Source organism: Agelaius phoeniceus, chromosome 6 (assembly GCF_051311805.1).
Source record: "Agelaius phoeniceus isolate bAgePho1 chromosome 6, bAgePho1.hap1, whole genome shotgun sequence".
In the NCBI taxonomy this organism is placed as follows: Eukaryota; Metazoa; Chordata; class Aves; order Passeriformes; family Icteridae; genus Agelaius; species Agelaius phoeniceus.
In genome coordinates this window covers 10419789-10429448 of record NC_135270.1, presented here as the reverse complement: position 1 = coordinate 10429448, position 9660 = coordinate 10419789, and the positions used below count along the sequence as shown (strand labels likewise).

Genomic DNA, 9660 nt, shown 5'->3' with positions numbered 1-9660 from the left:
CACATCCCGACCCCCCCACCTGCCCTCCATCCTTGACCCACCCCGACCACCCCCTCTGTCCCCCTGTTCCCATCCTCTGTCCCCCTGTTCCCGTCCTCTGTCCCCCCTCCCTCTTTCCCCCGCAGCCGCGGGGCTCGGGGCGCCGCAGAATAAAGCCCAGAGGGCCGGAGCGGCGCCCCCGCTGTCCCTGGAGCCCCCACACGGGGCCGGAGCCGCTGGGCGGGTCCCCCCATTGCAGTGCAAAGCACGGCCCGACACCGCCGGGGTTCCGGCTGTCCCTACATCACACTGGGGGTCCCCGGGGGGGGGGGGTTGGGGGGGCGGTGGGTCAGGGAGGGCCCCCTCCTCAGGAGGGGGTCCGAGGGGGGAGGGGGGATGGGGGGGGGGGGGGATGGGGAGGGGGGGGGGTAGGGCCCCCTCCGGAGGAGGGGGTCCCTGGGAGGGGGGCGGGGCGGGTCCCCTCCGGAGGAGGGGGTCCGGGGGAGGGGGCGGGGCCTGGAGGGGGGAATTCCCCCTCCGGCCCCGCCCCCTCCTCCGGGCCGTCTCCTCCGGACGGGGCTCGGCCCGGCCCCCTCCCAGGGACCCCCTCCTCCGGACAGGGGCCCCGGGGGGAGGGAGGGGGGCGGGCGGGGTGGGCAGAAGGGGAGGGGCCGTGTGTCTGTCCGGTGATGTCTTTGTGTGTTCACACTGCAGAGTGACGTGACCCCCTCTGCTTCCCCCCACCCCACCCGCCCCCTCCCTCCCCCCGGGGCCCCGGTCCGGAGGAGGGGGTCCCGGGGAGGGGGCCGGGCCGAGCCCCGTCCGGAGGAGACGGCCCGGAGGAGGGGGCGGGGCCGGAGGGGGAATTCCCCCCTCCAGGCCCCGCCCCCTCCCCCGGACCCCCTCCTCCGGAGGGGACCCGCCCCGCCCCCCTCCCAGGGACCCCCTCCTCCGGAGGGGGCCCTACCCCCCCCTCCCCATCCCCCCCCCCCATCCCCCCTCCCCCCTCGGACCCCCTCCTGAGGAGGGGGCCCTCCCTGACCCACCCCCCCAACCCCCGGGGACCCCCAGTGTGATGTAGGGACAGCCGGAACCCCGGCGGTGTCGGGCCGTGCTTTGCACTGCAATGGGGGGACCCGCCCAGCGGCTCCGGCCCCGTGTGGGGGCTCCAGGGACAGCGGGGGCGCCGCTCCGGCCCTCTGGGCTTTATTCTGCGGCGCCCCGGGACCCGCGGCTGCGGGGGAAAGAGGCGGGGGGGACAGAGGATGGGCACAGGGGGACAGAGGAGGGGAACAGGGGGACAGAGGCTGGGAACAGGGGGACAGAGGAGGGGAATAGGGGGACAGAGGAGGGGGACAGAGGACGGGAGTAGTGGGACAGAGGAGGGGAATAGGGAGACAGAGCAGGGGAATAGGGAGGGATGAGGTGGGGAACGGAGAGGGGTTGGGGAGAAGGGGGGGGGAAGGGAAAGGCCGGGTGGGGGGAGAGATGATGGACAGAGGAGGGGTACAGGGGGAAGAGAGGGGGGTCGGGCTGGGGAGAGGGGTGAAAGGAACGGGGGGTCGGGGATGTGCAGGAGAACAGCGAGAGAGGGCAGGGGAGGCTGGAAGGGAGTGAAGGGATGGGGGGGAGGGAGAAAAAAGCTGGAGGGATAGAAAAGAGGAGAGAAGGGGGGGAAGAAGGAGGAGGATAAGGGCAGAAGAAAGAGGGGAAAGAAAAAGGGAAATCGCCGCCGGGAGAGCCCAGCGCGGCAGCACCCTCACCGTGCTCCGGATGAGCAAATGGCGCCGGCAGAGATTTCCGGGCATTAAATCACCTCGGCCCCGCCCCGCGCAGCCGCGCTGGGGCCTCGCACACCTGAGCCGGACCCGCCCTGCGCACCTGAGCCGGGCCCGGCCCCGCCCGGCCCCGCCCCTCAGCCTGGGACCGCCCCTGAGCCCCGGGACCGCCCCTGAGCCCCGGCCCCGCCCCGGCCCCGCCCCGGCGCCCCGGCACCGCCCCTGAGCCCGGCACCGCCCCTGAGCCCCGGCACCGCCCCTGAGCCCCGGGGCCCCGCCCTGCCCGGGATGGCGGCGGCACCGTCGCTGCCGGACCCGCCCCTCTCACCTGGGCCGGGCCGGGGCTGCGAGCGCACCGGGACCGGGGCCGCGGCTCCGGGTCCCGCCGGTGTCTCTGGGGGTCCGGGCGGTGCCGCCTCTCCGCCGCCGGGCGCGCTGCGGGTCGCGGCCCCGCAGCACTGAGGGGGCTTGGGGCCGGCTCCGGCTCCGGCAGGAGCCGCTCCGGGACGGGCGCTGGGGCCGGGCCCGGGCAGCCCCCGGGATGCCGCGCTCAGCCCGACGCGCCGGGCCGGGCTCCGCGCTGAGCCCCGAACGCGGCCCCGGGGCTCCGCCGCCAGCCCCGCCCGCGGCGCTCGGCCGCTGCTCCGGAGCTCTGCCGCGGCCGGGGGAGCCCGGCTTTGGGCCGTGCCCGAGGCACGGCTCGGAGCCCAGAGACACGGACTGGCCCTGGCCGAAAGAGCCGCCTGGAGCACCAAAATGCGGCGTTTGGCCTTTCACTCAAGCCCCCGAAAATGCAGCACTTAAATCGCTCTTGGTGAAGCCCAAACGCTGACCTACCCCGGTTTCAAGACCTCGCAAACACAGGTCATGGTCTCTGCTTCACGCCTCTAAAATGCAGAACTTGGTCTCTCTGAGATCCCAAATGCTGTCTGAGGCACCTTGGTTTCAAGCCCCCCAAACCAGTCCTTAGTGTCTCTTTCTGTACTTGGCCAAATGAGCCCAGTTTTGAGCCCCCAAATCGCAGTGCTGGGTGTCTCTCTGTGAGCCCCAAAACTGCTCCAGTCCGCAGCATTCGGAGCCCCCAGAAACGCCCCGGGCCATGGGCGGACCCAGCTGGGCCCCAGGAGCAGCTCCCTGACCCCCAGTGGGATGGGGAAGAGACCAGAGACAAAAATCCAGCTCAGAACAGTTTAATAATGGAAACCAGTCAAATACAATAATTTAATATTAATGACAACACACAATAACAGTGAGAGCAACAAGAGCAGTGAGAACAATAATGAACAGGAGAGAGAGAAAAGCCCCTCCACACCCTCCTTTAACATTTTAAATCCAAAATGTAATCCAGAGCACCACAAACTCCCAGTGTGGGGGATTTCCATATTCCTGTTATTTTCTCTGTGTCCATCCTGGGGATTTGAGGCACTTGCTGCTCCTCTGGGCAAGGGAAAGGCTCCTGTGCTATTCCCAAAAACAGAACCCCTGGAATTGGTGCCCTGGGAGCCCAGTCTGGTCCTTCCAGTGACTGGGGGTCACCCAGAGGGTCTTTACCAGCATCAAGTGAAAATGACATCCTGGTCCAGTGCATTTCCAGCAGGATTGGGCACTCCTGGCCACGGTGACCAGTCCATGGAAGTGGGACCGGTGACAATCCAGGGGGATTTGAAGTTGGATTCTTGCAGATTTCATTGTGCAGAAGCTCCAATTCTCTTTGGCACCTCTTGTTTAAATGTTTTCCTGCTGGAAGAGGTCAATTAGTCTTTTGAATGGCCAGATTGCCAAAGGCAGTTGGGAAAACCAAGGAGCATTCCCTGCACATCTCCATCACTTCCACGTCCACCTGTAGGGAGTGGCTGAAGGACAGGAGCCAGCCCAGGACAGGCTCAGAGATGAGGCTTCCAGCCCAAACCATTCCAGGATGATTCCACCATCTCTCCCTGCATTAATTTTGTGTTGTTTCCTCTCAAATTTAAATTCCCAAATTTAGGTGATTTATTAAATGAACCATTTCAAAATTACTCAGATATATAAGAGGGAGCATCCAACACACAATAATCATTCTTTCATCCATCAAATCATTATTAAATTGGAAGCTTATTCCCTCATCTCTGTCCTTGTTTAGCTTTCCTGCAAATCCTTATGGTCCCACAGTTTCTCAGAGACATCAGCTGGGATTACTGGAAGGTTTGCTCTGCTGGAGAGCCAAGGGGAATTTACAGCATTTGTTCCTCTCCATCTTTGTCCCCTAATCAGGTTTCCCCCAGAATGGTGTTATGGGAGATGTTTGGAATTACTAGAAATGGATCAGCTTCACAGTTTTCCCCCTCTGTTTTTCAACTATTTCAAAATTATTGGAATTACTCTCAAATATGCCCAGGAAAATTCCTGTGAAAGGGTCAATCAGAGGAAAATCATAATATAGATTCTCTACCGTAAATATATAATTCTCTCTCTATATATAAAATATATAATATACAATATATAATATATCATATATTATCTAATTATCGTAAATATATATTTCTCTATCATAAATAGAGAAAACTGCCTCAGCAGCAGCTGGAATGATCCCATTGCTGCTCTTACCTGGTCTCCAGGTGCTCCTGCCAGAGCTCCCAACGGCCACTGCCATTCCTAAACAGGAGCCATGGAAGACGTTCCTGCTGTCCATGAGGGTGAGGAGGCACTTTGGGATGTTCTTGGCTGTGCAATCAGACAAGAGAGTGTCAATGATCTCGCGCTCCCTTCCAAGCCAAAGCAGCCCCTGATTCCATGGCATGATCAGCACCTCTCCCACTTCCATTCCAGAAACATCCTCCCACTAACCCAGGGCTTTCCTTTTTTTGCACCACATCAGGGATGTGCTGCCGAGTGCCCCGGGCATGGGATGCCTCAGCGTTTCCTGGGACACCTCAGCATTCCCTGTGGTGCCTCAAAATTCCCTGGGACACCTCAGCATTCCCTGTGGTGCCTCAACATTCCCTGGGACACCTCAGCACTCCCAGCATTCCCAGGGATGCCCAGCATTCCCGGGGATGCCCAGCATTCCCGGGGGTGCCCCACCATTCCCAAGGATGCCCCAGCACTCCCGGGGTGCCCCAGCATTCCCAGGATGCCCCAGCATTCCGGGGGTGCCCCAGCATTCCCACGGATGCCCCAGCATTCCCAGGATGCCCCAGCATTCCGGGGGTGCCCCAGCATTCCCAGGATGCCCCACCATTCCGGGGGTGCCCCAGCATTCCCACGGATGCCCCAGCATTCCCGGGGTGCCCCAGCATTCCCGGGGGTGCCGCTCCAGCCGCTCCCGCGCCGTCCCGGGCTGCAGTGCCGGGCGCTCGCCACGGGGCGGCAGCACCGGGCGCTCCCAGCCCGGCCGGTGCCGCTGTCCCGGGGCCGCCGCGCCTCTGGCCCGCCCTGACCCGGCGGGGCCGCGAACACCGCGGGCAAAACCCCCCGATCCCCTTGAATCCACCCTCCAAGGCACAGGATCGCAGCATCTCCTGAGCCAAAAGGGCCCCCGGGGAGCATCGAGTCCAAATCCTGGCCCGCACAGGACCCCAAGAATTCCCCGCTGTGCCCGGGAGCCTTGTCCAGAGCCCGGCTCCTCCCCCAAGATCCTGAGAACACAGCGGGGCTGGGAGAAGGATGACGGTGGGGGAGTTTTGTTTATATCTCGCTATACGATCGTTCTGTAGCTCCGTTACGTATCGTTATCGGTAACCCTACAATCACTATGTCCCTTGTATCTCGCTATACATCCTTACACGTCGCTTTCACGGCAGCGGCTCCAGTGACCGACGGAAGCCCCGCCTGACCCCCGCTCCCCTTCCCGCGCTCAGACCAGGTTTCCTCCCCGGCTCCAGTCCTGGATTCCCGCGGCAGTCTCGGCTGTCTCGTTCCATAAAGCAAATTATTCAGAGCAGCACAGAGCCAGCCCGAGCTGGTCCCTCCGCAGAGCACCGACCACCTCTTCCTTACCCCAAACTGTGCGTTCTGTCCCCTGCACATTAACTCAGATTCTACCCCAAAATGTTCATTTTGGCCCCTACAGAATCCGCCCCGCAGCGATGCCGCGGGCCCCGTTCGGCCGAGGCAGCTCCGGTGTCCCCTGCCCGCAGCTCCCGCTGCTGCCGCCTTCCCGCTCCGGGTCCCGGGACGGGACAGCGATCCCCGTGCCGGGACAGCAATCCCTGTGCCGGGACAGCGATCCCCCGTTCCCCGCTCGGGGCTGTCCCCGTTCCCCGCTCGGGGCTGTCCCCGTTCCCCGCTCACCTCCGAGCCCGGCGCCGCCGCCCCCGGTGCCCCGGTCCGGCCGCGCCGCTCCCCGGGCTCCGCCATTGCCGCTCCCGGCTCCGCGCCTGCGCTCCCGGGGCCGCGGCGTTTCCTTCCGGGAGCAGCCCCGGCCTTGGCCCCGGATAGAGAAATATGTTTGTATTTTTCAAAGCCTCTAGCTCCGTAACCAGAATTCCTTACAGTCTATATCCTGTCTATAACACAGCAGACACAGGCTTTTATTTCGGAATCAGTTTTTAAATGCATTAAGATTTCTCAGAATATACAAAAATGGGAATATTTGCAGTTTTCAGTATTTTTCACACAAACCCTCCATGAATTTTCAGGCCTTTTGGGGCTGTAACCTCCCTTTTCTGGAGGGATCTCACTCGGGCCCCCTCATCCCTCACTCACCGGGTGCTCCACCACAATGGGCTGTGCCAAGTGACACCATCACACTCCAGACTCCCCCACCCCTTTTTCCTCCCCGCCCATAGAAGGCACAGGGAATGTCCCTGAGGATGGTGCCTCGTCCTGGATTGTCCCAGGGGACACTGCAAAGTGCCTGAGGACAGCAAGTCCCGCTCAGCAACCACCAAACCTCCCGCGGGTTATCTGCACCATTACCATTCTGAATCCAAGTCCAGTAAACAAAATGTTCCCTATCCCAGTTACATCCAGCACAGCAGCCAGCACACCCTGTCCCTGCTCGTCTCAGAGCTGGACACCTCCAGAAGGATTCTGTGAGGGACAGGGCCAAAATTCCTACTACAATCCCAAAAATGAACAGGCTCTGCCTTCCCATCACCTCTGAGCCAGGAGATGTTATGGCAGCAGGATAAGAAACCAGTTAGACGGGAATTTCTCTCCGTTCTCCTGAGCTGCCTGTGTCTGACGCAGGCACTGTCCTTGAATTGCTTTCCCAGCAGGGCCCAGTATGACCTTCTCCACCAGTTTTCCTGGTACTGAAGTTACATTATCAAGGCTGGAGTTTCCTGGAAAAGTCCGAGCAGTTGGAGAATGTCCAGCCAGCAATGGAGCTCCTCAGGCTTCCAGGACCTTGGGTGGAAGATTGAGGTGGTTCCTTCTGGGACATACTGGGATGAATCCCATACAACATCACAGCCTCATGGATACTGACGTGGTCCAAGTGGTCCCCAGTGAACCCAAATGGAAAATCACTGCCCTTCCTCCCCCGCTGGACACACAGATAAGCCAGCAGTGCTTGGCAGAGCCAGGGCAGCTGGGGGAGGGCAGGTGACGGGACAAGGACACTGGGAACAGCTAAAAGCAGAGAGGACGCCCAGAGAGCCGAATTCCCACAGGACTCTTCCACCCTGAGTGGGCCAGCTGGCTCCAGAAGGATGCTTGGTGTGGCTTTGGGCATCGGGGTCCTGCTGGCCCTGCTGGGCTGCACAGCCACCGAGGACTGTGGTGAGTGTCAGCCACCCACGGAGAACCAGGAGAGACCACGGATGGGACACAGGATCCCACTGACCTCCCCTCTTTCCAGTGGCCCCGCAGGATAAGGTCTCCCAGCTGCTCCAGCGCATGGAGGAATCTGTAAATTTCACGGAGCCGGCAAATCCCAGTGTCCTGCTGGCCATGAACCTGGCTGGGGGGGACAGGGACGGTCCCATCCACAAGTGGCTGCTCGAGGAGATCAAGGAGGAAGCAGTGAGGAGAGCCCAGAAAGGTAGGGAGGGAAAGGAGGGAAGGCACCAGCTCCCAGGGGACCAGGTTTCCGCCAGTTCTTGGGGTGCCCAGCTCAGCACAGCCTGGCTGCCCCCTTGTCCCCACAGGCATGACCTCGGGACAGGTGGCTCTGCACGTCCTTGCCCTCCTCTCCTCCTGCCAGGATCCCCAGCGTGTCCATGCCCTGGAGCAGACCCTCGACCTGATCCGTGTCCTGCAGCAGAAAACCGATGAGGAGATGGCCAAACTGGGTTTGTTGGGGCTTGGGGGCCTGGGGCTGTCACTGTCCCCACACCCTGTCATCTTGCCACTCTTTGCTTTCAGAGGCCAAGGGGATTCCCAAAACCACCCTGTACAGCATGGGCCTGGACACCCTGGCCCTGTGCCTGGCTGAGGTGGGCGGTGCTCAAGGGCCATCAGTGGCCCTGGCCAAGCAGGTGCTGAACCCCCAGAGACCCATCTCCGTGGGTAAGGAACTCCTCTGCTCCCACATTCCCACTCCTGCGGGCTATCCCGAGCCTTGGCAGTGACTCCAGGACCCCACAGACACCCAGGCCATGGTGGCACTAGCGCTGGCCTGCGTCTATGACCAAGTGGAGCTCAAAGACGTGCAGGATCTGCTCCAGGAGGCACTTTGGACAGTGAGCAACAGCTTCCTGGATGAGCAGGAGGAGAGGAATGGCATGATCGGGAATATCTACAGCATGGGGCTGGCCCTGCAGGTAGGGGAGGTGCCAGGGGAGTGTGGAATCGCGGCCACCTGGTCCCATTTCCAGATGTGTCATTCCACATCCCACCCGCTCCACAGGCACTGGAGGCCACAAGGAAGTTTTATGCCCCACGGCAGTGGGACTGTGCCCAGGCCTTCTCCAGGGTGTATGCCCACGACTACCAGCAGCCCATGGCCATCGCCCAGGTGCTGCCAGCCCTCGTGGGCAGGTCCTACCTGGATGCGGCTGGCCTGGACTGTGCTGCCACCAAGAGTATGTCCCCAGGCCGACAGCTGCCCCTGCCCCCAGTGCAGGGGACACACGGCATTCCCAGAGGTACGCTGATCCCACCTGGAGTCGCCCAGACCCCGCAGGGATGATGTTCCCACCCTGTGCCCACTGAGGGTGTGCCAGGTGCCCACCCTGCTGCTCTCTCCCTGCACAGCCCCCATCCAGGTGCATTACTGCATCACCAACACGCTCCAGGGAAAACACTTCGACAACTGCACCTTAGTGGAAGTCCCAAGTGGCTCCACTCTGCTCCGGGTGATGGAGGAGGCAGCAAAGGAGGACCCCCAAACCTTTTGGTGAGAGCCAGGGTGGCTTTGGAGGTGGGATTTGCCATTTCCCCACCCAGGCCTGAGCCTCCTCATTCTCCCACAGCTTCCAGACGGAGCAGACGTCCTGGGGTCCCTATGTGACCTCCATCCACGGGCTGGCTGGCAGCACGGAGGACAGGACCTTCTGGCAGTTCCTCAGTGCTGGGAATGCCCTCGAAGAAGGTGGGGGAGGGGGCCAGGGATGGTGCAGGGGAGCCTGAGGTTGGGATCTCCATGTCCCAACCTCACACATCTCTCTGCTGCAGGGGTTGGCACCTACAAACCACAAGATGGGGAGCACATCGAGGCCATCTTCAGCACCTACTGATGCCACCAAGACACCCTGGCCCCCTCCATGGAACAATAAAGTGACATTCCAGCATGTTCCTCTGTGTGTGTGTGTGTCTCTGGGAGATAACACAGCTCACATCCCTTCTGTCTTCCTTCCGGCTTAATTCCAGCTCCACTCCTTCTCTTCCCCAGCACCACGCACAAGCACAGCCTCACCCAAACTCCATGGAGTCAATTCCCTCTTGGACATCCACAAAGCCTTTCCCCAGCAGCCACGGGCTTGTTGCTCCAGGCACATTGCTGTGCTTCAGTTCAACCTATTCTGATGCCCACACA

The 9660-nt window shown here is 61.6% G+C and overlaps 1 protein-coding gene and 1 long non-coding RNA gene across 3 annotated transcripts; one reads left to right on the top strand and one right to left on the bottom strand.

Moving 5' to 3' along the window:
- Window positions 1-2931: 2931 nt before the first annotated feature.
- On the bottom strand, window positions 2932-6181 carry LOC129121571 (uncharacterized). 2 transcript variants are annotated; one of them, XR_008534443.2, is made up of 3 exons: window positions 6030-6181; window positions 4344-4460; window positions 2932-3497 (listed from the first exon to the last, which is right to left on the bottom strand). It is a non-coding gene; the product is annotated as an uncharacterized LOC129121571 (long non-coding RNA). The 2 variants fall into 2 exon arrangements; XR_008534444.2 differs by having other exon boundaries at window positions 2932-3494.
- Window positions 6182-7243: 1062 nt separating this feature from the next.
- LOC129121570 (cobalamin binding intrinsic factor-like) lies at window positions 7244-9361 on the top strand. Its single transcript, XM_077179693.1, has 9 exons — window positions 7244-7463; window positions 7543-7725; window positions 7832-7975; window positions 8049-8192; window positions 8271-8446; window positions 8533-8770; window positions 8880-9021; window positions 9098-9216; window positions 9300-9361. The coding sequence occupies exons 1-9, from the start codon at window positions 7394-7396 to the stop codon at window positions 9359-9361; spliced, it is 1278 nt and encodes a 425-aa protein (XP_077035808.1). The 5' UTR covers window positions 7244-7393.
- The last annotated feature ends 299 nt before the right edge of the window (window positions 9362-9660 follow it).